The 27,919-nt window shown below is 44.0% G+C and overlaps 2 protein-coding genes across 4 annotated transcripts in view; one reads left to right on the top strand and one right to left on the bottom strand.

Moving 5' to 3' along the window:
- The window catches only part of REL (REL proto-oncogene, NF-kB subunit), a 60,471-nt gene extending 58,495 nt beyond the window's left edge, over positions 1–1,976 (bottom strand). The window contains exon 1 of one of the 3 annotated variants that reach the window (XM_023228320.2): positions 1,349–1,976. In XM_023228320.2, the coding sequence (XP_023084088.1) occupies positions 1,349–1,358 (10 nt within the window). In that variant the 5' untranslated portion in view covers positions 1,359–1,976. The remainder of the gene's footprint in view (positions 1–1,348) is intronic. The other 2 variants (XM_023228319.2, XM_023228321.2) reach the window with 2 other exon arrangements.
- Positions 1,357–27,919, top strand: LOC111553483. The gene is made up of 5 exons (XM_031934218.1): positions 1,357–1,423; positions 1,569–1,960; positions 2,576–2,631; positions 11,306–11,398; positions 27,045–27,919. Exons 1-5 carry the CDS (start codon positions 1,357–1,359, stop codon positions 27,073–27,075), a joined length of 639 nt encoding a protein of 212 aa, XP_031790078.1. The 3' UTR covers positions 27,076–27,919.

The following is a 27,919-nucleotide window of genomic DNA, read 5'->3' as shown; positions in this document are numbered from 1 at the left end:
GTCAGTTTGGGGATGCCAGTCAAGTTCATAAACGGTGCCCCCTCTTCACTCTCTTAGGTACAGCATTTAACATACGCGTTTAGCCCTCCCTGCCTTTGCTCACGCTGCTTCCTCTGTCTGGAAAGCGCCCCCCACTCACCTTGGCAAATCCTGGTAAAAGACCAACTCGAACCCAGGCTACTTAATTTATCCCTCACCCCGCTCTCCCGTCCCCCCAACCTTAAGCTCCAGGCACCCCGAAACCACGTCTGTGTATACAGGAGACTCTTCCTTGCTCTGCAATGTTTCTTACAAACTTATTTCCCCTCAAAGGGAGAGATCGAGCATTTATTAAGGGAAAATATACAGTCACATAAGTGATAAAGTTGTATTCACTACTACGCATTATTTTAAAGCACGGATATTCTAAAACTCCTCTTTCCCCTTATTTCCAGCGGGAAGGAAGGGGGATTCAACGTCTCTATTCGTCAGATTAGAAACTGTGTGCTTTATCTCACAGTAAAAATTACACACTCTATTTTTTTTTTTTTTAATAGAGACAGGGTCTCTGTCGCCCAGGCTGGAGAGAAGGGGCGCGATCTTGGCTCACTGCAACCTCCACCTCGCCTAGGTTCGAGCGATTCTCCTGCCTCAGCCTTCCGAGTAGCTGGGATTACAAGCGCGCCACCACGCCAGACTAATTTTTGTATTTTCAGTAGAAACGGGGTTTCAAAATGTTGGCCAGGCTGGTCTCGAACTTCCGACCTCAGGTGATCCGCCCGTCTTCGCCTCCCAAAGTGCTGGGATTACAGGCGTGAGCCACCGCGCCCGGCCTACACCTGGTCGATGCAACATTAACACTTAAAATACTACGGATTTTTAAATTCGTGTTAAAATACCACGAATGATTTTTAAAGCCGTGCCACATTTTGTACAACTGTCAGTACAAGGGGGATCACCTCTTTGCATTTGACGAAATTAAAAAGGGGGAAAGAGCTTGCCCGAGGTTTGAAGGTTCCTCATTCTTGTTCTAAAACATAAAACCACCACTTCAATACATATCCATTTTTAACATGAGAACTCCTCGTCCTCCTTTAGTTCGCTTAGGACTTCCCTAATCCTAAAATCAAGTCATTAGGAATTTCTAAGTTTCCTGCTATGACAACAGGATCAAATTACTGAGCGTGGCTTGGATTTTGCACGCAAACCCTGAAACAGGTTAACTTTTTAAAAAGCTGACAAGTTTACCATATGAGATTTTAAAGACAGAACGCGCCCCAGCCAAAACTGAGCTCCCTAAACTCACAGCGGCAGGAACCCCAGGAGAGCTCCTTCCCCCCGGCCCAGGCCCCCGCCCCAGAACACTCACCGGAGGCCATGGCTTCGTTCCCCGCACCTTCCCGCAGGCAGTTCCCGGCGTCCTGGCCAGAGGCGGCCGTGGTCAGTCAGTCAGGAGGCCGAGGGACCTCTGCAGGCGGGGGCCCCAGTCCCCCAACCACCCCAGGGTCCTCCTCCTTCTTCCCGCCCTCCGCTGGGTTTGCGGCTCACACCTTCCCACCCCCTGAATTCTTGCGCTCCGGGTCACCCAGCGTCGCCCGTCCACCGTGCGGGAGCCAGGGGCAGGGGGCGCAGCAGGGCGAGAGCCGAGTGCCGGCCAGGCCGAGAGGCTGGCAGCCTGGCGGGAGGGGAATTTCCCGCGGCTGACGTAGGCCCGGCGCAGCCGTCAAGCCGGAGGCGTGGGGCGGGGCGTCCTAGCTGCCGTAGCGCGCGCGACCGCCCCCAGCGCCCCGCCCTGCCCGCCCCCGCTCGCTCTCACCGTTCGCCCCGGCGCATACGCCCCCGGCGCTGCTGCGGCGAAGGGCTTGGGCGGGGGTCGAGGGAGCGGGAGCTTGGGGTGGGCTTCGGGAGCGCAGGAACAGCGGGAGCCGGGAGGTCGCAGCGTGAGAAGGCCGCCTGTTCCCGAGAAATCCCCCTCCTCCAGGTTGTTCTTCCGAGTGTGGTTTAAAGTTCAGGAGCGGGCGGGGGGGGGGGGGGTGTGGATGACGTAGAGAGGGCCGGCCGCCAGGGAGCTTTTGGGGGCGCGCCGGGCGGCCGAGCGGGGCCGACCCTCCAGGCCGGGGAGGGCGACGCCCGGGGTTTTCGAGAGGTGGTTCCCCCTCTTCCCGACTTCGCACATGCAAATCTCCACCCCCGCGCCAGCACGGAGGGGGAAGTGCGGCTGAGGCAGGGCCTGTCTTCTTCTATAATTCCTGTATTTGCATACGGGGACCCCCCCCCCCACCCCGGCTGATTTTTTCCTCTTTCTATCTAAATTGCGAGGGCACTGTGAACTTTACGTCTTTTACCTACTGAAACCCGTTTAAACTCAAAAGGTCCACACTTCCAGGTCGTTGTCTCATTATGCAGTGCAGTGAAGTTTAGTGGACACTGTATCCTGAGATTTCACACAGATACCAAGAAAGGGGAAAATGGAGCAAACATTTAGTGCATTAAAGGACCTAGGATAACTTCGTTTCCTTCATTTGAATAGTACCTCTATGCGTCAGATAATGTCTATACCTAATCTATGACGTATTTATTATTCCTAATTGTATAGATGAAGTATTCGGGGTTCAGAGAAGTTACTTCAACATACAGCGCTTCCGAATGCTGGTAAGAAAAGGCACAGTTTAGAAAAGCCAGGGTTGTCTGACTCCAAAGCTCCATACCCTTGCCCCTATCCCTTACTAGTTAAAATAAGTAGGGAGAGGGAATGGGGAGTATCAGCCTGCCATACAAGTGCCCAAAACTGGGGGACCCAGGTGGGCAAATAATTAAAAATATCCTGCCAACTCCGAAGTATTCTTTCCACGAAATGCACAATGTACAACAAAAGAATGAAACAGTTTTATTATTGGTTACATACTAAAACATACGATGATGCACATCAGAGGCAATCCACTGAAGAGAGTGCAAAGACCAAAAAAAAGAAACCTAATCCTTTCATATGGTCAGGCACATACAATCCATTACATACCTGTTAATTGTCTTTATCCAAAGGAAAATAATGGAAAGTTTTATCTTGGAGCCAAGAGCCAAGGCTTAAAACCCCCTGGAGACAGAGATGTGGAGCACCATCCTTGATGTTCACTTTCCAAGAGGTGGCTCCAAGGCCCCCAAGAAAGACCTTCTGAGGATGCAAAACTAGCAAGAGGCTTATTTAGCTTTTTAAAACATGTACATACATTTCAAAGAGATGGAAAACATTTTCAGTTCTCTGCAGGAATTTCAAAATGAAAAGTGACTGAGGGAGAGGAATGTTCTGAGGAGGTGACATTTGAGCTGAGTCCTCAGTATAAGAAAAAGCTGGCCGGGTGCGGTGGCTCACGACTGTAATCCTAGCACTTTGGGAGGCTGAGGCAGGTGGATCACGAGGTCGGGAGTTCAAGACTAGCCTGGCCAAGATGGTGAAACCCCAAAATACAAAATTAGCCAAAATACAAAAATTAGCCAGGCGTGGTGGCAGGCTCCTTGTAACCCCAGCTACTCTGGAGGCTGAGGCAGAGAACTGCTTGAACCGAGCCGAGCTTGAAGCGAGCCGAGATCATGCCACTTGCACTCCAGCCTGGGTGACACAGTGAGACTCTGTCTCAAAAAAACAAAAAAAAGGCCATTCACAGGGAGATTCAGGGAAAGAACATTTCAGCTGGGGGAACAGCAGGCAGCAGGTCCTTGAGATAGGAAAGAGCACAGTCAAGAATTGTCCCTCATCCTCACGACCTTCAAACGTCTCACCAAACATTCACATTTGTGTAGTTGAAATGCCTATTTTAATAATACATGGTTAGAACACAACTCCCTTTCATATATAAATATAAAATACTTTGTATGGTTTTAATATACACTGAATTTCCCAGGAATACAAATATTGTATAAATTGAAGACAGACTGTTTTATTAAAAAATGTTTTAAAAGTTGGAAAATTGTAACTGACAGCTCATCAGTACAACACAGTATGCCGTGTGTGGTGGCTCACACCTGTAATCCCAGTACTTTGGGAGGCCAAGGTGGGTGGATTACCTGAAGTCAGGAGTTCAAGACCAGCCTGGGCAACATGGTGAAACCCTGTCTGTACTAAAAATACAGAAATTAGCTGGGCGTGGTGGTGTGCACCTGTAATGCCAGCTACTCGGGAGGCACGAGAATCGCTAGAACCGGGGTGGCGGTGGTTGCAGTGAGCCAAGATTGTGCCATTGCACTCTAACCTGGGTGACAGAGCTAGACTCTGTCTTGGGGGAAAAAAAAATACAACACAGTAATATCAGGCTGCATTTGCAGCACTTGCATTCACACTGATTCTAGGTACAAGTACAAACATCTGCCAACTTTATTATGTCTTTTTTTTTTTTTTTTTTGGAGACAGGGTCTCGCTCTATCACCAAGGCTGGAATGCACTGGTATGAACACAGCTCACTGAAGCCTCCATTGCCTAGGCTCAAGCTATCCTCCTACCTCAGCCTCCCAAATAGCTGGGACTACAGGCGTGTGCTACCACACCCGGCCCATTATAGCTTTTTTTTTTTTTTAAGAGATGGGGTCTTGCTACATTGCCCAGGCTGGTCTCGAACTCCTGAGCTCAAGCAATCCTCCTGCCTCAGCCTCCCAAAGTGCTGGGATTACAGGCATGAGCCACTGCATCTGGCCATATTATGTCTTTTAATGTAGTTATGCCCAAGTATTTACATACTGAGGTCAATATTATTTTCCTATAGATTGCTTTCTTTTTATTTCTTAATATTGCTGTTAGAATATTATTTTTATTTGAAAATATTCATGTAAAGTAGATTATGAATTTCACTTCAAGCTACTAAAGGGGATGTTACAAATATATGTTATAAAACAGTGGGCACTGATCTGAAAGGGCGGAGAACCTTTAGAACCTTTAGAACTCTTGATACTAAAGAACTTACCTTAAATATATGAAAAAAAATTTTTTAATGATGCAGCAGTCAAAAAGTCACAATTCTCCAGGAAACAAACAAATCTGATTAGCAAATGGATGTGTTCTGAGTCTGTGATCCCAGAATATGAAAAAGTAAGAGTGAGGGATCAGAAGTGAAATTGCTCCATATGAGATTTTTTTTTTTTTTTTTTTGAGACGGAGTCTCGCTCTGTTGCCCAGGCTGGAGTGCAGTGGCCGGATCTCAGCTCACTGCAAGCTCCGCCTCCCGGGTTTACACCATTCTCCTGCCTCAGCCTCCCAAGCTAGGTTGGTCTTGATCTCCTGACCTCGCGATCCACCCGTCTCGGCCTCCCAAAGTGTGCTGGGATTACAGGCTTGAGCCACCGCGCCCGGCCTCCATATGAGATTTTTTTCGTTGTTGAAAGAACAAGACACCCATCATTAAACTGAATGGATACAGTTGTAACAGTTTCAGAATAAAATCAAACGTTGTGGTCACCATAGGCTCCTAGAACTGGAACAAACATATATTATTTTGGCAGTCTTGAGCTTTCCCAGGCAGGAACTAAAGGTGACTGAAGTCATCATCCTAGGGACATGCTAGTATTTGTTTGGGTCTCTTAGTGTGGGGCATGGATAAAATAATGTGTGCTCAGAATCTGCAGTAGTTACAGGCCAAGGCTGAAGCCTAGTGGAGAACAGGGCTCAGAGAAGCCTTGTTAGAGTGTCACCAAGGAGAGAGTCTTTGTAACCCACCACCCGGGTTAAGATACAGAATGCTTCCAGCCACTCAAAAGGCTGCCTCAGGGCTGCTTCTAGTCAATATCCACCCCCAAAAGGCACCGGATATTCTGACCTCCTTGACAGTAATTAGTTGTATCTGTTTTTAAACTTGATATAAATGGAGTCATGCAGTGTATACTCTTTTAAGTATGACTTTCTCACTTAACATTATGTTTATGTGTCATGTCCATACTGTGTGACAGTAGTACATTCATTATTGGGGAGAAATCCATTGTATGAATATAGCACATTTCATTTATCCACTCTGCTGATAAATATTTGAGTTGTGTCCACATTGTCCATCTTTTGGTGGATATAAGCACTTATTTTCATTGGTTTACACCCAGGAGTAGTACTGCTGGATCATATGATAAATATATGTTAGTTTTAGTAGACATTGCCAGTTTTCCAAGGTGGTTGTACCAAATTATATTCCCACAAAAGAAAATTTAAGAGGCTGGGCGTGGTGGCTCACGCCTGTAATCCCAGTACTTTGGGAGGCCAAGGTGGGCGGGTCACCTTAGGTCGGGAGTTCAAGACAAGCCTGACCAACATGGAGAAATCCTGTCTCTACTAAAAATACAAAATTAGCCCTGCATGGTGGCGCATGCCTGTAATCCCAGCTACTTGGGAGGCTGAGGCAGGAGAATCACTTGAACTCAGGAGGCATAGGTTGCAGTGAGCCAAGATCGTGCCATCGCATTCCAGCCTGGGAGACAAGGGCGAAACTCCATCTAAAAAAACAAACTAACTAACTAACTAACTTAAGATAATTCAGTTTGTTTCACCAACACTTGGTATTGTCCTTTTAATTTTAGCCATTCTGATGGAGGTGTAGCAATACCTTCTTGTGGTTTTTATATACATTTCCCTGATAACTAGAGATGCTGAACTCCTTTTTTTTTTTTTTTGGAGACAGAGTCTTGCTTTGTCACCCAGGCTGAAGTGCAGTGGCGCAATCAGCTCACTGGAACCTCCGCCTCCCAGGTTCAAGCGATTCTTCCGCCTCCGCTTCCTGAGTAACTGGGACTACAGGCACACCCACCGCATGCGGCTAATTTTTGTATTTTTTTTGGTTTTGTTTTAATTTTTTTTTTTATTTTTGTATTTTTAGTAGAGACAGGGTTTCTCTGTGTTGGTCAGACTAGTCTCGAACTCCTGTCCTCAGGTGATCCGCCTGACTTGGCCTCCCAAAGTGCTGGGCTTACAGGTGTGAGCCACCACGTCCGTCTGTAATTTTTTTCTTTTTTTTTTTTAGAAGAGACAGGGTTTCACCATATTGGCCAGGCTGGTCTCCAACTCCTGACCTTGTGATCTGCCCCCGTTCGCCTCCCAAAGTGCTGGAATTACAGGCGTGAGCCACTGCACCTGGCCAAGATACTGAACACCTTTTTACAAATTTATTAATATTTGGCTATCTTCCTTTGCAGAGTACCTGTTTCAGTCTTTTGTCCATTAAAAAAAAATTGGGGCTGGGCACTTTGGGAGGCCGAGGCAGGCGGATCACGAGGTCGGTAGTTCAAGACCAGCCTGACCAACATGGTATAACTCCGTCTCTACTAGAAATACAAAATTTAGCCGGGCGTGGTGGCACGCACATGTAATCCCGGCTGCTCAGGAGGCTGAGGTAGGAGAATCGCTTGAACCTGGGAGGAGGAGGCTGCAGTGAGCCGAGATCACACCACTGCACTCCAAACTGGCGACAAAGTGAGACTCATCTCAAAAAAAAAAAAAAAAATCGGATTATCTATCTTTTTCTTATTGATTCGTAGACATTCTGGATATGAGTATACCAGGTGGGTTCTTTGGGAAGCAAATACCAATATGAAATTAACAATGCAAGAGATTTATTGGGAGTAACATCTATGAAAGATAAAGGGGAAAGAAAAAAGTTACAGGCAGGGAAAATCTTAAGATGCAGGTCTAACACTGGTGAAAAGAAATGGAAAAGGAAGGTAAATTTGGTAGAAAGAGAGTGAGATGAGAGTGCATCTTTGAGGAAGTCTCAGTAAATCCAATGGGGAGCTCTAACACAAACACTGTGCACAGAGATAGTGAGTCCTTATACTACCTCTGTGCTTATAATTGGCTAGGTGGCTCTGAGGAAATTTGTGGCCTTGGCTTGAAAGCTGAGACAGATCCCCTCTAGAATGGAGATCTGAGCAGAGCACCTCTATGGATGCCACAGAGTTGTTATCAAACATATGCATTGCAAGTATCCTCTCCTAGTATGTGGCTTGCCTTTTCATTATTTTAGAGAAGTTTTTAACTTAATTAAGTCTGATTTATTTTCTTTGATAGTGTTTTGCATGTAATGTTAGAGAACTCTTCTTGGACTGAGGTTATGAAAATATTTTCCTATGTTTTCTTCTAAAAGTTTTATAATACTCAGTAATATTTAACGGAGGCTCTGAAAAACATCTGCTGAATTCTCTCTGTTCCACAGCTAAAGGCCCTGGCTTTGCAAACACTCAGGCCTGGATTTGAATCTTAACTCGTCCTAGATTGTTAGCTGTGAGGCTCTGGGCAAGTCCCTTAGCCTCTCTGTGCCTGCTTGCTTATCTGTAAAACAGGGATAGTAATATGGTACCTACCTCACAGGCTTCTTGTGAGGACTAATTGTGATCACTAATACAAAGTGCCTGACACAGGGAAAGCACTCAAAAATGTTGGCAGGTTTTTTTCCTGTTTTATTATAAAAATTATTGGTACCAGACATGGTGGCTCATGCCTGTAATCCTAGCACTTTGGGATGCAAAGGTGGGAGGATCACTTGAGCCAGGAGTTCAGGACCAGCCTGGACAACAAAGTGAGACACCATCTCTACAAAATTTTTTTTTTTTAATTAGTCGGGTGTGGTGGCACATACCTGTGGTTCCAGCTACTTGCAAGGCTGAGGAGGGAGGATTGCTTGAGCCTAGGCGGTCAAGGCTACAGTGAGGCATGATCCTTGCACTGCATTCCAGCCTGGGCAACAGAGTAAGACCCATCTCAAAAAAAAAAAAAAAAAAAATTCAAATATACAGCCAAACTGAAAAATTTTTTCGGGGAACATATGTATACCCACTAACTGGATTCCACTACTAACATTTTACTGCACTTGCCTTATCACCTGTTTATTTTTCCATCCCTCTGTCTATCCGTTCATCTATCTGGTTTTTAAAAATGTATTTCAAAATAAGTTGCAGACACTGGTACTCTTCCCTCTGAATACGTGGACATGTATAACAGTGATTCTTACACTTCTCTGATAACCACCAGAATGATTGTATTTGTTGGATTCAATGGTGTTCTCCCTCAGATAATTCTAGATAAATGGCCAGATTTCCTCTTTTTTTTTTTTTTTTTTTTTTTGAGACGGAGTCTCGCTCTGTTCCCCAGGCTGGAGTGCAGTGGCCGGATCTCAGCTCACTGCAAGCTCCGCCTCCCAGGTTTACGCCATTCTCCTGCCTCAGCCTCCCGAGTAGCTGGGACTACAGGCGCCCACCACCTCGCCCGGCTAGTTTTTTGTATTTTTTAGTAGAGACGGGGGTTTCACAGTGTTAGCCAGGATGGTCTCGATATCCTGACCTCGTGATCCGCCCGTCTCGGCCTCCCAAAGTGCTGGGATTACAGGCTTGAGCCACCGCGCCCGGCCCAGATTTCCTCTTTGATACCCTCTTTATCTGAGTTACCTGTCTTCTGTTATGTAGTTTATGTAGATACTTTACATCAATTTAAGCCACACAGTTCTCTTACAAAAAATTAGACCTAATTGAGAGTACCCTGTAGTCCCAATTAACATACTAGAAGTCACTGCCCAACTCTGTAGTGAGGAGAGGTGTCCTTCCACTATTAAGGACAAATAGCTGCAACAGCTGGGTTCGACCACTATAAGTGAATTTCACCAGTGCTGTTGGCCAAACCCCACTCCTGCTCTCCTGTTTACTTACTGCATTAGTATTGTTTGAGATCTCTGAAACTCACTTACGTGATTTATAAGGTTGTGAAAGACAAAACTAAGGGGAAAAAACAAACAAACAAACAAAAAAACTCATAAAGAATGAGAGTCGGGGCCTGCCGTGGTGGCTCAGGCCTGTAATCCCAGCACTTTGGGAGGCTGAGGCAGGCAGATCACGAGGTCAGCAGATCGAGACCATCCTGGCTAACACGGTGAAACCCTTTCTCTACTAAAAATACAAAAAAATTAGCCGGACATGGTGGTGGATGCTTGTAGTCCCAGCTACTTGAGAGGCTGAGGTAGGAGAATGGTGTGAACCTGGGAGGCGGAGCTTGCAGTGAGCCGAGATCACGCCCCTACACTCCAGCCTGGGAGACAGAGCAAGACTCCATCTCAAAAAAAAAAGAATGAGAGTCGGGTGTGGTGGCTCACCCATGTAATCCCAGCACTTTGAGACTGAGACTTGAGACCAGGAGTTGGAGACCAGCCTGGGCAGCATAGCGAGACCCCCATCTGTACCAAAAAAAAAATCCAGGTGTGGGGGCATGTACCTGTAATATTAGCTACTTGAGAGGCTTAGGTGGGAGGATCACTTGAACCCAGGAGTTTGAGACTGCAGTGAGCTTTGTACACAACACTGCACTCCAGCCTGGGTGACAGAGCAAGACCCTGTCTCTTAAAAAAATTTCACAAATAGTTTGGCATGTGACAGCAGACCTAGATCCTGTCATCAGTTTTGCCTGCCGTCCCTCCTATCTAACACAAGTTCATGTGCTGCCATCTTTAAAGCACACTTTAGGGGAAAGGGATAGTCCCTAAAGTAAAAACTATACCTCTGAGGAAACCTGTACCACTCACCTATTTTCATTTAAGGAACTGAAACGTAAGATTAATGAACACCCAGAGAAATGAAATCTTAGTACATAAAAACTCCAAAAAGCATTCGTAAAATATCCATTGTTAAAAATTTTCTTGGCTGGGCGCAGCGCCTCACGCCTGTAATCTTGACACTTTGGGAGGCTGAGGCAGGAGGATTGCTTGATCCCAGGATTTCTAAACCAGCCTGGGCAACATAGTGAGACCCTGTCTCTATTAAAAAAAAAAAAAAATTGGCGGGTCGTGGTGGCTCACGCCTGTAATCCTAGCACTTTGGGAGGCCGAGGCGGGCATATCACTTGAGGTCAGGAGTTTGAAACCAGTTTGGCCATCATGGTGAAACCCCATCTCTACTAAAAATACAAAAAATTAGCTGGGCATGGTGGTGCATGCCTGTAATCCCAGCTACTCAGGAGACTGAGGCAGGAGAATCACTTGAACCTGGGAGGCAGAGATTGCAGTGAGCCGATCTCGTGCCACCGCACTCCAGCCTGGGCAACAAAGCAAGACTACATCTCAAAAAAAAAAAAAAAATCTCATTTTAATCTTTTATTTATATTGTGTAGGCCCTATACTGTGGTATGCTAGTTTTACGTATATAGCACTGCTTAGAAGTATGACACAGTGTGCTGACTTGGGTTTCTCTAACTATAGTAATATCTGATGTGTCACAACCATGAGATCCAGTGATTACTTGTTCCGATTTAGAATTAACATTTTTCAGAACGAGTAATGAAGTCATCATCACCTTCAAGTCATATGGTGCCTCTTTTATGTCTCAACAGGAGAGAGATCAATTTTAAGGTTGGAAGGAACCCTATAGATCATTTAGTTCATCTCCCTCGTTTTACACATGAGGAAAATGAGGCACGGAAAGTGTAAGTACCTTGCCCATGTTCATTAGCTAGTTAATTGTTGAGTTAAGACTTGAAACCAGACCTCCAGACTCTTTGTTTCTTTTTCACTATGTCACATCACCTTTCAAAATATGACCTAAGACATAAAGCAATATAACTGGCAGCCATAATCTTACTAATAAAAATGCAAATATATGAAGGTTTAGCATTCACAGCCTCCATATCTTTTAAGACTCTTATGTCTTTTGCCAAAAATTCTCAGTTCAATACCTGTGTGGGAAAAGTAAAAATCAGTGCGTTTACTTTTTTAATTAAAGGCATTAACTGTGTCTTGTTCATCTTTTATTCCCTAGATTGGCTAGTATAGTGCCTTGAGTATTGTAGATGCTCATTAAATGCCAAATAAAATATAAATTATTACACATTGAATCACTCCAGTATTTATAGGAGTGACAATGTATCACCACTGGGCGTTAGATACCATCAAGAAAAAAAAAAGAGACACAAGGCTCAACTCCTGCCCAAAGTGATAACTATGCCTGCAGAGAGGTATGATAGTGATTATATTAAGACAGGTATCAAAATCATGATTAATGTCATGAAAGCAAGCAAGCTGGGCCAACCAGTTACTAAGTTCATATGTGTATTTTACTTACTTATTTTTAGATTGAGATGAGATTTCAGTATGTTGCCCAGGGCTGGTCTCAAACTCCTGGGCTCAAGCAGCCCTCCCACCTCAGCCTGCCAAAGTGCTGGGAATACAGGCATGAACCACTGCTCCCGGACCTAAATTCTTTAATAACATTCAAAGTCTTTGATTTTTTGCTAAAATATGTTTATTTTTAAATTACAACCTAAAAAAAATACATATATAAAACATGAAAGAAAGGCTGGGCATAGTGACTCACACCTGTAATCCCAGCACTTTGGGAGACCATGGTGGCAGGATCAGTTGAGGCCAGGAGTTCAAGACCAGCCTGGGCAACATAGTGAGACCCTGTCTCTCTTTTTTTTTTTTTTTTTTTTTTTTTTTTTGAGACGGAGTCTTGCTCTGCCGCCCGGGCTGGAGTACAGTGGCCGGATCTCAGCTCACTGCAAGCTACGCCTCCCGGGTTTCCGCCATTCTCCTGCCTCAGCCTCCGGAGTAGCTGGGACTACAGGCGCCCGCCACCTCGCCCGGCTAGTTTTTTTGTATTTTTAGTAGAGACGGGGTTTCACCGTGTTAGCCAGGATGGTCTCGATCTCCTGACCTTGTGATCCGCCCGTCTCAGCCTCCCAAAGTGCTGGGATTATAGGCTTGAGCCACCGCGCCCGGCGAGACCCTGTCTCTCTAAAACAAAACAAATAAACAAAATTAAATAAAGATTGGAGAAAAGAAGAAAACTCACCTATAATTCTACCTCAGTAATACAGACATCACCTACATGCATGTGTGAGTATGTTTGTATGTGTTGTCTTCTAGAGATTTTTCATATGCAGGCTTTGGTTTATTTCTTCTTCTATTACTTGATCATGGTAAAAAAAAAATTAAGGCAGAGAAAATGAAAGTCAAGTAAAATGACCAACCCTATGCAAAAAATAACCAAGAGTAATAATTTGGAGTATATCCTTGTGTAACTTTTATTGTGTATTTTATATCACTATATATCATATATACATAAACTTTGGTAGCCTGGATTTTTCTTTCATGCCATAGACTTTTTTTTTCTTTTTAGAGACCAGCTGTCACCCTGCAATGGCACAGTCACAGCTCACCGTAGCTTCAAATTCCTGGGCTCAAGTGATTCTCCTGCTTCAGCGTCGTGAGAAGCTGGGATTACAGGGACAAGCCACCATACCTGGCTAATTTTACAATTATTTTTGTAGAGATGGGGTCTCCCTATGCTCGCTGGGCTCGTCTCGAACTCCTGGATTAAAGCAGTCCTCCTGCTTTGGCCTCCCATAGTGCTGAGGTTATAGACATGAGCCATCGTGCCTGACCTGGATTTTATACTGAGCACTATAAGGAAGGAGGTTGTCTAGAGAATAGATATCCTAGGAAACTGGGAATGGTTCCAAGGCTTGTAGGTCCTAATCAGCTTAAAGAACAGATTTTATGTAACCAGGGAGTTGAAAAATTGGAAAAATAGGAAATTATGAGCAGGAGGTTGGGCTTTCTAAGTTATTGCATTAAAAAACCAGGCTTATATTTAGGTATCTAATACCACTGAGATTGAAGACAAACATGACTTTCATGTAATAATAGTTACGGCAAACTATCAAAAAGTCTAATGAGATTGAAAATATATTAAACCTAATTTTGGATATTCCAGATGAAATATTTTCATTTTGTTTTCTTTCCTTTCTTTTGCTTTTTTTTTTGAGACAAAATCTCACTCTGTCGCCAGGCTGGAGTGCTGTGACGTGATCTCAGCTTGCTGCAACCTCTGACTCCCTGGTTCAAGCAATTCTGCCTCAGACTCCCGAGTAGCTGGGATTACAGGCACGTGCCACCATGCCCAGCTTATTTTTTTTTTTTGTATTTTTAGTAGAGACAGGGTTTCACTGTGTTGGCCAGGATGGTCTCAATCTCCTGACCTCGTGATCCGCCTGCCCCTGCCTCCTAAAGTGCTGGGATTACAGGCTTTGGGAGCCACCGCACCCAGCTGAAATGTTTTCATTTTCACAGTAAATGTGTACATCTTTATTTTTACTTAGTGCTTAACTAAAAGTGATAGATCAGGTTGGGTGTGGTGGCTAGTGCCTGTAATCCCAGCACTTTGGGAGGCCGAGGCAGGGAGATCACTTGAGGTCAGGAGTTTGAGACCAGCCTGGCCAGCCTGGTAAAACCCTATCTCTACCAAAAATATAAAAAATTAGCCAGGTGTGGTGGTGCGCACCTGTAATCCCAGCTACTTGGGAGGCTGAGGCAGGATAATTGCTTGAACCCGGGAGGCGGAGGTTGCAGTGAGCCAAGGTCGTGCCACTGCCCTCCAGCCTGGGCAACAGAGTGAGACTCCATCTCAGAAAAATAAAAGGTGATAGATCAATATTATAAATAATAAACTTATACTTTCCTATTATTGGGTATATTTTGAATATTTTTTTTGCCTTAGACTTTTGAAACAATCTTGGTCACATTACTTATTATTATTTATTTTTTTGAGACAGAGTCTCACTCTGTCGTCCAGGCTGGAGTGCAGTGGCACAATCTTGGCTCACTGCAGCCTCCACCTCCCAGATTTAAGTGATTTTTCAATACCTCAGCCTCCTGAGTAGCTGGCACTACAGGCATGTGCCATCTCGCCTGGCTAATTTTTGTATTTTTTGTAGAGACAGGGTTTCACCATGTTGGCCAGGCTGGTCTCAAACTCCTGACCTCAGGTGATGCTCCTGCCTTGGCCTCCCAAAGTTCTGGGATTCCATGTGCAGCCTGGAATAGGTTTTTGCTATGGTTTGAATGTGTCCCTCAAAATTCATGTGTTGGAAGCCTAATTCCCAATGTGATAATATTAAGAGGTGGGGCCTTTAAGAGATGATTGAGTCATAAGGGTGGTACCTTTATGGATGGGATTAGGACCCTTATAAAAGGACTCAAGGTTGAAGGGGGAGCTCTCTTGCACTCTTACATGTGATGACATGCCAAGAAGGTCCTTACAAGATGTCAGCACCTTGATCTTGGACTTCCCAGCCTCCAGAACTATAAGACAATTAATTTCTATTCTTTATAAATTACTCAAAGTCTCCAATATTCTGTTATAGCGGCTCAAACGAACTGAAATAGTTTTTTGTTTTGTTTTTTTCCCACTCATAAAAAGGGACACCTGGGAATTTACTAGACTTTGCTGTGTCTGCATGTGACAAGTAAACCACAGAAGCCATTTTAAGACAGTGAGTTAAAAGTAAAGCCATCATGGGCTGGGGGCAGTGGCTCACACCTGTAATCTGAGCACTTTGGGAGGCCAAGGCAGGCAGATCACTTGAGGCCAGGAGTTCAAGACCAGCCTGGTCAACATGGCAAAACCCCATTTCTATTAAAAATACAAAAATTAGCCAGGCATGGTGGTGCGCACCTGTAATTCCAGCTACTTGGCAGGCTGAGGCATGAGAATCGCTTTGAACCTGGGAGGTGCAGGTTGCAGTGAGCCAAGATCATGCCACTGCATTCCAGCCTGGGTGACAGAGTGAAACCCTTTCTCAAAAAATAAAAATAAAGCCACCATGCTGAAGATGTTAGAGCAGAAAGAACTGGAAGGAATCTGAGTTTTTGGTAACATGATTAGCTGCTGAATTGGAACCATCCTACCTCAGACTCCTTGTTATATGAAATCACAAATTTACATTATGATTTAAATCAGTTGAGTTTCCTGTTATTTGCAGCCCAAAATAAGAGAGATCCAACTATCCCTAAAAGAGAGACTCAGCCTGGCTGAGGTCTGAGCTCCTAAAAATGGTCTCCACCATGTATTTCCTTAAACTGAGCATTTAATTCTATCAATCTTCAGACATAGTACTTTGATTTTCACTTCCTGTATTATACTTAACAGTTACCGTATGTGTACTGTTGCTCAAGACCACTGGCGGATTCAGAAATAGAACACAGTGCCTAGGTCGAAATGGAAGTTTACAACTTTAATGAAGCTCTTTGACAGAGTACAGGAAATCAAAGTCAACCAAACAGGAAGTAGGTAGAGCAGAACAGAGCAGCCGGAAATATTTAGGCCTGGCACAAGAATTGGTCTATATACAGAACACATATAAAACAAACAAAATATTTAGAGCTGAAATCTTTAAATTTGTAAACGCTTAAAGGGGATCATTTAAAGAAGAAGAAAAACAAGGAAGTAAATAGAAGACAGAAATGTCTCTTGCCAGAGTACTTATTGCGTAAACCAAAGAATGTTTCTGCACAGCTTGTAGCAGTTTTAAAACGTTATTTAACTTAATTAATTAATTTCTTTTAAAGGCAGGGTATTGCACTATCTCCCAGGCAGGAGAGCAGTGGTGCAATCACTGCTTACTGCAGCCTCCACTTTGCAGGCTCAAGCAGACCTCCCACCTTAGCCCCCCAAGTAGCTGGGACCACATTAGGTGCATGCCACTAGGCCCAGCTAATTTTAGTTTTCAAACATACCTGCAAATTCCTTGATCTTCCCCCCATGAAGAGGTGAACTTTGTGGCCCTCCCTTTGATTTTGGGCCAAACATTAGTGACTCGTTGACCAGTAGGGCATGGCAGAAATGATTCTGTGTGACCTTCTGGACTCAGTCAAAAAAGGTGATACAGATTCTCCCTGGTTCTCTGTACCCTGCATTAGAGCCTTGAGCCACTGTCTGAGAAGCATTACTACCCTGAGACCACCATGCTGCTAGGAAGCACAAATTAACTCATGTAAACAGATCACATGGAGAGGCCCTGACATCCCAAGCTCTCCCAATGCCTGCTCTTCCATCTACTGCCACTGTTTGTGAGACATTAAGCCAGAACCACCGAGTGGAGCTCTTCCTGAATTCCTGACCCACAGAAACCATGAGATAATAAAATGATTGTTGTTGTTTTAAGCCAGTAAGCTTTGGGGTGGATTGTTATGCAGCAATAGATAACCGAAACAGTAGATGAGGTGATTTAAATGCGATGGCTCTTTAATAAGTAAGGAAAGAACTCAAGGACCCGTTAAAAGTCATTATAACTAATTACTATAACCATCAAGATGAAGTGGTAGCTTCCAGTCAGAGGACCTGTTAGCAATAATAAAAGCAAATGATTATTGGTGAGGCCAAGCATGGTTTAAAAAAAAAGATCTCAATTCTGAAAGAACAAAGAACACTTTAGTTAAAATGAAATATTTAAATACTATGCCATATTTCTCAAGGGCAATTTGTGTAAGCAATTTTCTTTTTACCACTTTTTCTCCCCATTTCAGAGATTCATATTATCTATAAGCTATAACAGATATTTGGGCTGATTTCTGACATATCATAACTTAGCAACTCAAAAAGCTACAAGCTGGGAGATTGAGGACTCCTATGCGCTGAGTACCACTTTCTTAGCCTTTGGATATTCAAGCATTTAACATTTCTGTAAGGGAAATGTAGCCAGTGGGACCCTATCTGTGGGATAAATTTTGTGGTGGAAAAGATAGGATGTCAGAAGTGTCAAAGACTCCTAAGACTCACACAGTATTGATTCTTGTTTTAAAGTATTAAAATAACATAAATAAAAATTAAGATCAGTCAAAGCAAATACAGAAAAGTAACATGGAAAATGTATATGTAATGTCCAGAGTGGGCAAATCCATACACAGAAAGTAGATGAGTGATTGCCTGGGGCCAGGGGTACATGGGGTCTGACTACTAAGGAATTTCTTTATGGAGTGCTGAAAATGTTCTAAAATTAATTGTAATGACGGTTGTAAAACTGAATTTACTAATATCCATTAAATTGTGTACTTTAAGTGCATGAACTGCACGGATGAATTTCATTATGTGTGAATTGTATCTCAATAAAGCTGCTATTAAAAAAGTAACTGGAAAATTATGTAAGATGAAAACAGATTAAAAAATAGATCCTTTTTATCGTAATAAAAATGTTTCTACTGATGCTTAGAAATTCCCTGGCTAAATGAGTAGGTGAAACTGAGATTCCGCTCGAGAAGAGTTCAGCAAACTTTTTCTCTAATAGGCCACATAGAAAATACTTTGTAGCCTGGGCAACATAGCAAGACCTCATCTCTACAAAAAATTTTTAAAAATTAGCTGGGTATGGTTACCTGTGCCTGTAGTCCTAGCTACTTGGGAGACTGAGGTGGGAGGATTCCTTGAACTCAGGAACTGGAGGATATAGCAAGCTATAATCAGTGCCACTGCACTCCAGCCTGGGCAACAGAGACTCTGTCTCTATTTAAAAAAAAAAAAAAATTTAGGATTTGTGGGTGTGTTAGTCCATTCTCACACTGCTACTAAAGACATACCTGAGACTGGGTAATTTATAAAGGAAAGAGGCTTAATTGACTCACAGTTCAGTATGGCTGGAGAAGCCTCAGGAAACCTACAATCATGGCAGAAGGAGAAGCAAACACATCCTTCTTCACATGGTGTCAGGAAGGAGAAGTGCTGAGCAAAGGGGGAAAAGCCCCTTATAAAACCATCAGATTTGTGAGAACTCACAATCGTGAGAACATCCTGGGGCTAACTGCCCCCATGATTCAATTACCTCCCACTGGGCTCCTCTACAACAGATGGGCATTATGGGAAGTACAGTTCGAGAAGAGATTTGGGTAGGGACACGGACAAACTATATCCGTGGGCCAAGAGGCAAAATTGTGGATACTACATAGGTCCTCATATAACAAGAGAAAATGAACTTGTGCACATTTTTAATTGATGAAATTAAAAATATAACAATAATTGAGTACAATTTTTTGTAATAGAAGTCTACTAATGAGAAGACATATTCCTTTTCGGGGGATAACATTTTGCTTAACTGATGTTTAAAGTTGGTGTTTCCTATCAGATTGACTGCAAATGTTATTCTGAAAAAAATAATTCCTAGTTCATGGGTCATACAAAATCAGGCAGTGGGCTGGATTTGGCCCATGGGCTATAGTTTGCCACCCTGTGCTCTAAAGGAATAAATTCCTAAAGGTTGATACATTCATTTCTTAGGGCTTCTGTAACAAAGTATCACAAACTAAGTGGCTTGAAATAACAGAAATGTATTGTCTCACAGCTCTAGAGGCCAAAAGCCTTAAAGCCAAGTGTTGGCAAGGCCTTTCCCCCTCCAAAGGCTCTAGAGGAGGATGCTTCCTTTCCTCTTCTAGCTTTTAGTAGCCTCAGGTGTTCCTTGGCTTATTGCAGCACAGCTCAAATCTCTGCCTCTGTCTTTATATGGTCTTCTTCCCTCTGTGTCTGTGTCTGTGTTTTGTCTCATCTTCTTCTGAGAACACCAGTCATATACTAATTCAGTATGATCTCTTTTTTTTTTTTTTTTTTTGAGACGGAGTCTTGCTCTGTCTCCTAGGCTGGAGTGCAGTGGCACAATCTCGGCTCACTGCAACCTCTGCCTCCTGGGTTCAAGCGATTCTCCTGCCTCAGCCTCCTGAGTAGCTGGGATTACAGGTGCCTGCCACTGCTAACTTTTGTATTTTTTAATAGAGATGGGGCTTTGCCATGTTGGCCTGGCTGGTCTTGAGCTCCTGACCTCAGGTGATCCCCCACCTCGGCTTCCCAAAGTGCTGGGATTACAGGTGTGAGCCACTACTCGTGACCTGATCTCATCTTAACTAACTGTATCTAAGATTCTGGAGATCTCAGTTTTTTTCTTTAGTTTGTTTCCACTTTAAAACTTTTTAAAACAATATAATGTATAAAGATTCTAATAACACCCACCACTCCCAAAAGAAGAAAATGATAAAGCTCACAAATTTGAAATCCATCCCTGTTTGTGCCGTCAGAATCTGGGACGTCTCAGTAGGGTAAGATTTGGAGGTTTTATGGATTGTCTTGTGTGCATCAGAAGGGTAGCTAGAAACATCAGGCCACACCTGTAATTTAACTTTCTTGAGAGAGAGGAGATAAACTCTGGAAAGCAAAGATGCCTTTTAACCTGTGAGACTGTTGTGTATGTTGTATTTCCCAGTAGACCGTGGACAGGTGGGAGCAGCACAGTTGTCTCAAGGATTTCCTCTTTATGACTGAGTCATCAATGGTTAAAATTTGAAAAAAAGAGAATTTCCTCTTTAATGATTTTGTCTTCAACTGAGCAATTTTAGTGTTCAAAGAAGTACTTTGCAGTCATAAAATCATGAACTGTTCACATTGGAAGAAACCTCCCTTCCTCTAGCTTAACAGATGAAGAAACTGAGGCTCAAAGTGAAAAAACTATGGGCTCAAGATCATTCATTCATTGAACAGATGTGTATTAAACAACCACCACAAGGCAGGCTCTGTACTAGGCCCTGAGACCTAGAAGTGAACAAAGTGGACACGGTTCCAATTCGGAAGGAGCTTCAAGTCTACAGGAGATACAAAGTGACCACATATCGATAATGGTGACAAGTGTTACACAGGACAAGTGTAGGAGCTGGAGCCCAGGCAAGGAATGAAAGGGTTGGACTGGGGATGTGGGAGCTGATGGAGCTTTCTGGGCAGATGGAACTGGAATGGAATGTTTGATGTTCTGAGGTGGAGAGGAGCAAGGCGTTTCAAGGGATCGAGAAGGCCAGTGTGTCTGGAGTGCTGTTTGTGAAGATGATTTAGTTCTTCATGAGGCAGGCCAAGGGCAAGATCTTGAAGGGCCTTTTAAGCTATGGTGAGCCCTTGGACTTTATCCTTTAAAAAACTTTTTTTTTCCTCTTACTCTCCTTCCCAATGGAGTTTATCGTATGACCAGTTGGGAGCCCTAAAAGCTTCTAAGCAGAAGAATATCATGCTCAGATTTGATTTTGAAACATGCAAAAGGCCTTGGATACTGATTAAAGAATGGTTGAGAGGTCAGGGAAGAAGAAAGCTGAACTCATAGGACTGTAAGTTAATAATACTCTGTCCAGGCAAGAGTTGATGATGGCTTGTACTGGGGTATAACTATGATGGTGGAGAGAAGTGGATGGACTGGATAAATGATCTGTTCATAGGATCTACCGTATCTGGAAAATTAATATATATAAGGGTGAAAAAAAGGTGTCAAGAATGACTTTCAGGTTTGGGGCATGAGCAGCGGTATAGAGAGTGGTACCATGGAATGAAACAGGAAACACTGGAGGAGCCCCAGGTTTGAGGGTAGAAAGAGGAAGATTATGAGTTTGTTGTGAGTATGTTCAATGAGGAGCCTGTGGAACAACAAGACAGCTGTCTATATAGGTCTAAAACTGGAGATACACAATTGAGAGTGGTTGTTGGGATGTAAGGGAAGCAGTGAATGATGTCCCATACATTCTGAGTGCTGAAGCAGCTGAGAACTAGATACTGATCTTGGGAATCAAAAATCTCAATTTTTTATTGGTTAAACTGGATTATAGAATGTATCTTTTATCTGTAGACAAAATTGGGCTTTTTAATATCTTCTCCTTCAATTTCACCTATTGGCCCCTGATATAGTTTGGATGTCCCCTTCAAATCTCATGTTGAGATGTAATCCCCAGGGTTGGAAGGAGGCCTGATGGGAGGTATGTGGGTCATGGGGGTGGCTCCCTCAAGGCTTGGTGCTGTCCTCCCCATAGTGAGTGAGTTCTCAGGACATCTGGTGGTTTGAAAGTGTGTGGCACCACCACTCCCCTCCACTCCATCCCCATGCACTCCTATTTCCTCCATGTGACGTGCCTGCTCCTGCTTCCCCTTCCACAGTGAGTAAAAGCTTCCTGAGGCCTCCCTAGAAGCAGATGCCAACACTGTACAGCCTGCAGAACTGTGAGCCAATGAAACCTCTTTTCTTATACATTACCTAGTCTCCAGTATTTATAGGAATGCAGGAATGGCCTAATACAGCCCCCATTTGCAGAACAGAACCTGGCCCAGCTAGAGTGTGTTATGTAGGAGAGAGGACTGGGTGCCTGGTGCAGGGGCACCAACCCAGAGAGGGAGGGAGAGGAGAGGAGAGGGAGGCACTCAGCTGTCTGTGAGTCACCCACTTTGGGAAGGACTGAGTATTCCAACAGGAAACAGATGGTGCATTCAAAGTGGAACCTGAAGAGAGTTTAGCAAAGGGACACCACCTTTAACCATGTCCACACCTTGCGGAGGTGTGGGCAAAGTTAAAAGTACCAACAGGGGATGCAGATGTATTCAGGAACTAGATACTAGGAAGTTCTAGTAGGGACAAGGGGTGGGAGCTGTTACTGTAACTCAGTGGGAGCTGTTGCCAAGGCAGGCAGAGATGCTGCTCAGCAGGAATGTGGCAGAGGGAAGAAGCCAGAACCAAAACTGACTGGCCAGGTGTGAGGGTGGGCTGTGAGGGGAGGTAGATATCATCCTATCTATACTCACTGTTCCCCCCTTATAACTCCCTCCTATCGATGAAACCCACCAGAAACCAGAGGACTGTCGTGAGTAGGGAATGTAGTCTGCAGCAGTCAGCCTGCCTGGGCACATAGCAGGGCAGAGAAGGGTGGAGAGTGGGCCATTCGAAAATTACCAGCATGGGTAATGAGGGCTGGGGAGAGGACAAGAGGCATCACTCTGCTGTCCTACCAGTGAACTTCCCTGAGGTGAGCACTGGAGACCTGCTACCCTGCTCCCATTTTATAAGGCTCACCTCCACCTCTCTCTCCATAAAATCCATTGCCCTTTTGAATTCCTTCTTCAACCACTCATGGGTAGTTAGCCTTTGTTCCAAAAAGGCTGTGAAGTGGGAGCAGAACCATTATTTAATTAAATTATCAATACCTACTGCACCGTGGGGTGAAAACTCATCACTGTCCTATTTCTTAATCTCATATGTCCTCAGCTGTAGCATCCAGTTGGCTCCCCAGAAGATATGAAGTAGATCAGATAATAGAAATGTGTGACAATATGCTGTCTGACAATAATACAATGCCAATAAAATGGAAATGTCCTAAGTAACCTACTTTTATTACAGTATTTCATTGATTCTAAGATGTCCATGTTCATTTTCTTCCCCCACATTTTTTATTTTTTTTAAGAGACTAGGTCTTGCTGTGTTGCCCAGGCTGGTCTTGAACTCCTGGGCTCAAGATATTGTCCCACCTCAGCGTCCCGAGTAACTGGGATTGCAGGCACCCACCACCATGCCTGGCAATTTTTCATACTTTAACCTCTCTGAAATCGGTGTTCATATTATAGTCTCATCATCCAGGCTGCAGTTATGATGGAGTTGTCATTGTCTGCACATGTGTATTAAAACTTTAAGAACAGATACCGGCAGCTTGGAAGAAAACACTGCAGACAGAATGAAGCACTCTCCTATAAAATGCTCTATCATCAGTGCTCTTGGTGACACAGAGAGTGACACTGAGATGCACACAGGCCATTCTGAATTAAAAAGTGATTCAGAAAGCAAGTAGATGAGTGGTTGCAGGGGCTGGGGGAGCAGGAGGAGTGGAATGGGGAGTGACTGCTAATAGATAACAGGGTTTCTTTGGGGAGTGATAGAAATGTTCTGGAATATTCCCTTGAAGGATTTTAATAAATCAAGAGAAATGTTCTAGAATAGATAGTGGTGACAGTTGTACAACCTCATGAATGCACTAAAAACACTGAATTGTACACTTTAAAGGGATGTATTTTATGGTGTGTGAATTATATCCTGGTTTTCAAAAAGTGATTCAGAACATGGGGAAAAGCTGGGTAATGAGCACATGAGAACTCTATACTTATTGTGAATCCAAAAGTATTTCAAAATAAAAAACTTTAAAAACTTTTGAAATATCATCCAAAATTGAGGTCCTATATAGAAAAATCTGTATTCAGAGTATGTTACAGGCTTGTGTGAACTATGTCTTAGGGGGGAAAAAAGACATTCAATAAAAACTTGTCCAACTTTCAGCTGAGCGTGGTGGCTCATACCTGTAATCACAGCACTTTGGGAGGCCGAGGTGTGTGGATCATCTGAGGTCAGGAGTTCGAGACCAGCCTGACCAACATGGTGAAACCCTGTCTCTACTAAAAATACAAAAATTAGCCAGGTGTGGTGGCGGGCTCCTGTAATCTCAGCTACTCGCAAGGCCAAGGCAAGAGAGTCACTTGAACCCAGGAGGTGGAGGTTGCAGTGAGCTGAGATTGCGCCATTGCACTCCAGCCTGGGCGACGACAGTGAAACTCTGTCTAAAAATTAAAAAGAAAAAAGAAAAAAAAATCTTGTTCAACTTTGAAAGCAAAGATGATTCAGAATATTTGGATTCCTAATATAAAGAGCGTCTAAGAATACTTTACGTTATTTTGCTTATATTTTCCTTTGTATACATGCAAAAGCACAACCTATGATACAAATCAATGTCCAAGTAAGTCTAAAAGAGATTGTTAATAAAGTATAAACATTTTAAGTGACAAAAGAGCATTTTGTCAAAGTTTAGCTGGCATTTTCCCCCTTCTTAATAATATGTTAGTTATTAAATACATTCCCAAGGAGGAATGCCCCCCGAATCAAATTTCCTTTCTCTTATAAGGTAAAGACCAAGGATATTAAAGTCCATGAAGATCTCCTGCAAACACTCTCATACCATTCAGCCTCAGCCCAGGGCCTTCACCCGGTGGCTGCAGTCAATGTCTCTTGTGTGTTCCACTTTTAGAGTTCATAGGGTTAACAGAACAGAGAAGATTATCCCAGCACCAGCCCCACGCCCAACTTAGAAAACATGAACTAATTTGCTTTCCCCTACAGCAGTTAGACCAGTTATATCAGTCCTGATTCTAGGTTATGAGCCACAGAAACCAACATTGCCTGATTTAAGCAAAGAAGGAATTTATCCATAGTCCATTGGGTAGTTGGGGGAATTACATGGAAGACAGGAAAACCTGGCTTTGCATACTATGACCTATGAACTAGTCTGGTGAAGGCATTGTCAGCAGCTGAGTGGTGTCCCCATCATCATGGGGACCTCTCTGTCGGGCCTCCTCTGTGCATCACTGACTCCTGGTTCAAAGTCCAGAGTGGGTCCATCTCGCTGGCTGAGCCTTGGTCACTTGGCTGCATCTTGGCCACATGACTGCAAGGGAAGCTGGGAAAGTAAGTGACATTTTATGCTTCTATAAGAGGAAATAGACTCTGCCTCCCACCAAGACTTTTAAGGAGGGGAAAGAGGTTCAGTTGATGAACAGACAGAAATCATATGAACATCTACTTCACCAATCAAAATAAAGTCCCCAGAATCACAGAATACACACATAGTATTGGCACCAGCTAACAAGCCTAGCAGAGGCCCAGCGGTATCTGTGGGAAGTAGAGAAAACAGAAAAGAAAAGAAAAAAACTTTTAGATATCAGCCTGTTCTTAATACCTCTCAATCGATGTCAGTTTTCTATAGTTCTTGACTGATGAACTTTACACTATGTTAGGAGAAGTCTTTCAGCAATAAGTTAATTATGGCCTAGGGCACGTCTGGAAATTGAAACCTTCCTAGCCTCTTGCAAAATTTATAAATTTTCAGTGATGCTTTAGAAGTTACTGGAAAATCCTGGGGCTCGGTGGATTACAGGCGTGGTGGCTCACGCCTGTAATCCCAGCACTTTGGAAGGCTGAGGCGGGCAGATCACGAGGTCAGGAGATCGAGACTATCCTGATTAACACGGTGAAATCCTGTCTCTACTAAAAATACAAAAAATTAGCTGGGCATGGTGGCAGGGGCCTGTAGTCTCAGCTACTCGGGAGGCAGAGGCAGGAGAATGGCGTGAATCCGGGAGGCGGAGCTTGCAGTGAGCCAAGATCACGCCACTGCACTCCAGCCTGGGCGACAGATCGAGACTCCGTCTCAAAAAAAAAAGTTGCTGGAGAATCCTTTCCTCCCCGTTCTGTAGATTTAACGCCTCTTAATGTCCATTTCCCCTGTGTCCCCGTCGAGCCAGGAACACAGCCCCATGTCCTCTCATAAGCAGTCATTGGAATGGTGTGCTGGTAAACTGGCTCTCTCAAATAAATAAGCCCTGATTGCCAGTGTTTTCTCATTTCTTTGGTGTAAATACTCTCACTGTGGAAGATTTTAAGCTGTTACGGTTGTGGCATGCAAAATTCCTAAATATTTATCACCCCTTTTGAATGCCTAGGAGCAATTGCCCACGCTCTGTCACCCAGGCTGGAGTACAGTGGCATAATCTCGGCTCACTGAATTTCCACCCCCCCGGTTCATGTGATTCTCCTGCCTCAGCCTCTCGAGTAGTTGGGATTACAGGTGCATGCCATCACGCCGGGCTGATTTTTGTATTTTTAGTAGAGACAGCGTTTTGCTTTGCCATGTTGGCCAGGCTGGTCTTGAACTCCTGATCTCAAATGATCTGCCTGCCTTGGCCTCCCAAAGTACTGGGATTACAGGTGTGAGCTGCCGTGCCTGGCCATTGCCTGGATTTTCATAGGACTGTGATACCTGCCTCTTGGGGCAGTTTTCTCACTTGTTTAATCTGGAGAATCATTAGTAGTGGATTCCTCAACTGAAGCTGCTATGGAATGTATGTTCCCAGGGGGCAGAGGTCTTTATTTTGTTCACTGCTGTACTCCCAGTGCCTAGAACAGTACCTGGCACATAGAAGGTTCTTAGTACCTATTCGTCTGTGGCTCTGAGGCTTTTCACTAAGGCTTGATGAGGACAAACATCTCTGCCATGTGCTGGTCCACAGAGCACTGCCTCTCTCTGCCTTGAGGATTAAAGCTGTGTCAAAGGCAGCAGCAGATTACCTTATGTCCTGTCTTTTACTGAGAAGTGGAATATGTCTCTGATCATCTATATGCCTCTGTTGTTCCACTTCTCTTTTCAGGGCAGCGCAGCCGAGTCTTTCACATTTTACCTTGCTTCTTCAGTTGGCCATTTCCTTCTTTATCACATGTCAGCCAGCACTGTTTGCTGTACTGATTAGTGTTTTCATCTTTATTTCCCTTTGCTTTTGAGTCAGGACATTTGTTTTTCTGATATGGTCCTTAAGTTCTGCTTTGTGGGGTCCACCATAGTGAGCAGTATGAAATTATGAAGTTTTGAATCTGCTAACAACGTGACTGTTGAAACATATCTTGTTCTTCTTTCTCCTTGCAGGTGGTTTTGTCCTGTTGGATCAATTATCTAACCTGGGCCTGGACTCCATCTACCACTGTCGCGCCTGGTTCACTGCAGCTCACTTCATCTTCCTGTGCCTTCTCTGAAAGGCCCCCTCCAAAAGTTTCCTGGGTATGTCCCCTCAAGGTACATGCCATGCCTACATTCCCACCTGTAGTATTCTGATTGAGCCACCTCAGAACTCACTGGTAATGCTGGACACATTCTGTGCCCATCTTCCCAGACCTCCCTCCCCAAATCCGGCCACAGTTGCATGACTACCTGGTATAACTGTCATAGTCTTTAAAGGGTGATTTCCCCAATTAAACTTATTGTTGACTCCTTATCTGACCTTTTAAGAGAGGACCTCTCAAGAGCTTCCTGGAACTATGCTCCCTGGTTGAGGGTGGGGTGGGTGTGTAGATTATTCCAGTCTCTTCTCTGAAATCTCTCCTTTTTTATTGGAGTTCTTTGGACCCGTGTCACCCTTTTTGGCCTAGTAGTAGCCAAAGGAAAAGAGTCTCTATTAATAATACCTTATTTGAGAGCAATTGGGTCCAAGCATATCTCCCTTTGCCTTTCAGATTGGACTAGTCTTGCCTTCACAGTCAAAACATTTCTCTTAAGGAAATCCTTCCCTCTACATGGTAGTGGTGCTAAGGCTCAACTTTTGCCAGTCAGAATGGACACTGGCTGCAAACAACCCAAGTGTGTCTCTGGCTGAACCCCAGGCTTCCCCTGCTGTCCTCCCTTCCCCCATTATCAGCCTAGCTCTTTCTCTCCAACTGCTCTCATTCTGACTTTAGGTCAACGTGTCTAAATCAATTCAGCTCCTCCTTGATTCTTGGAGACAGTATGCTCCTGCCACAGGTCTT

This window comes from Piliocolobus tephrosceles, chromosome 15 (assembly GCF_002776525.5).
Source record: "Piliocolobus tephrosceles isolate RC106 chromosome 15, ASM277652v3, whole genome shotgun sequence".
Lineage (NCBI taxonomy): Eukaryota > Metazoa > Chordata > Mammalia > Primates > Cercopithecidae > Piliocolobus > Piliocolobus tephrosceles.
The sequence above is the reverse complement of the archived record's forward strand: the minus strand, read 5'-3'. Positions and strand labels throughout refer to the sequence as shown.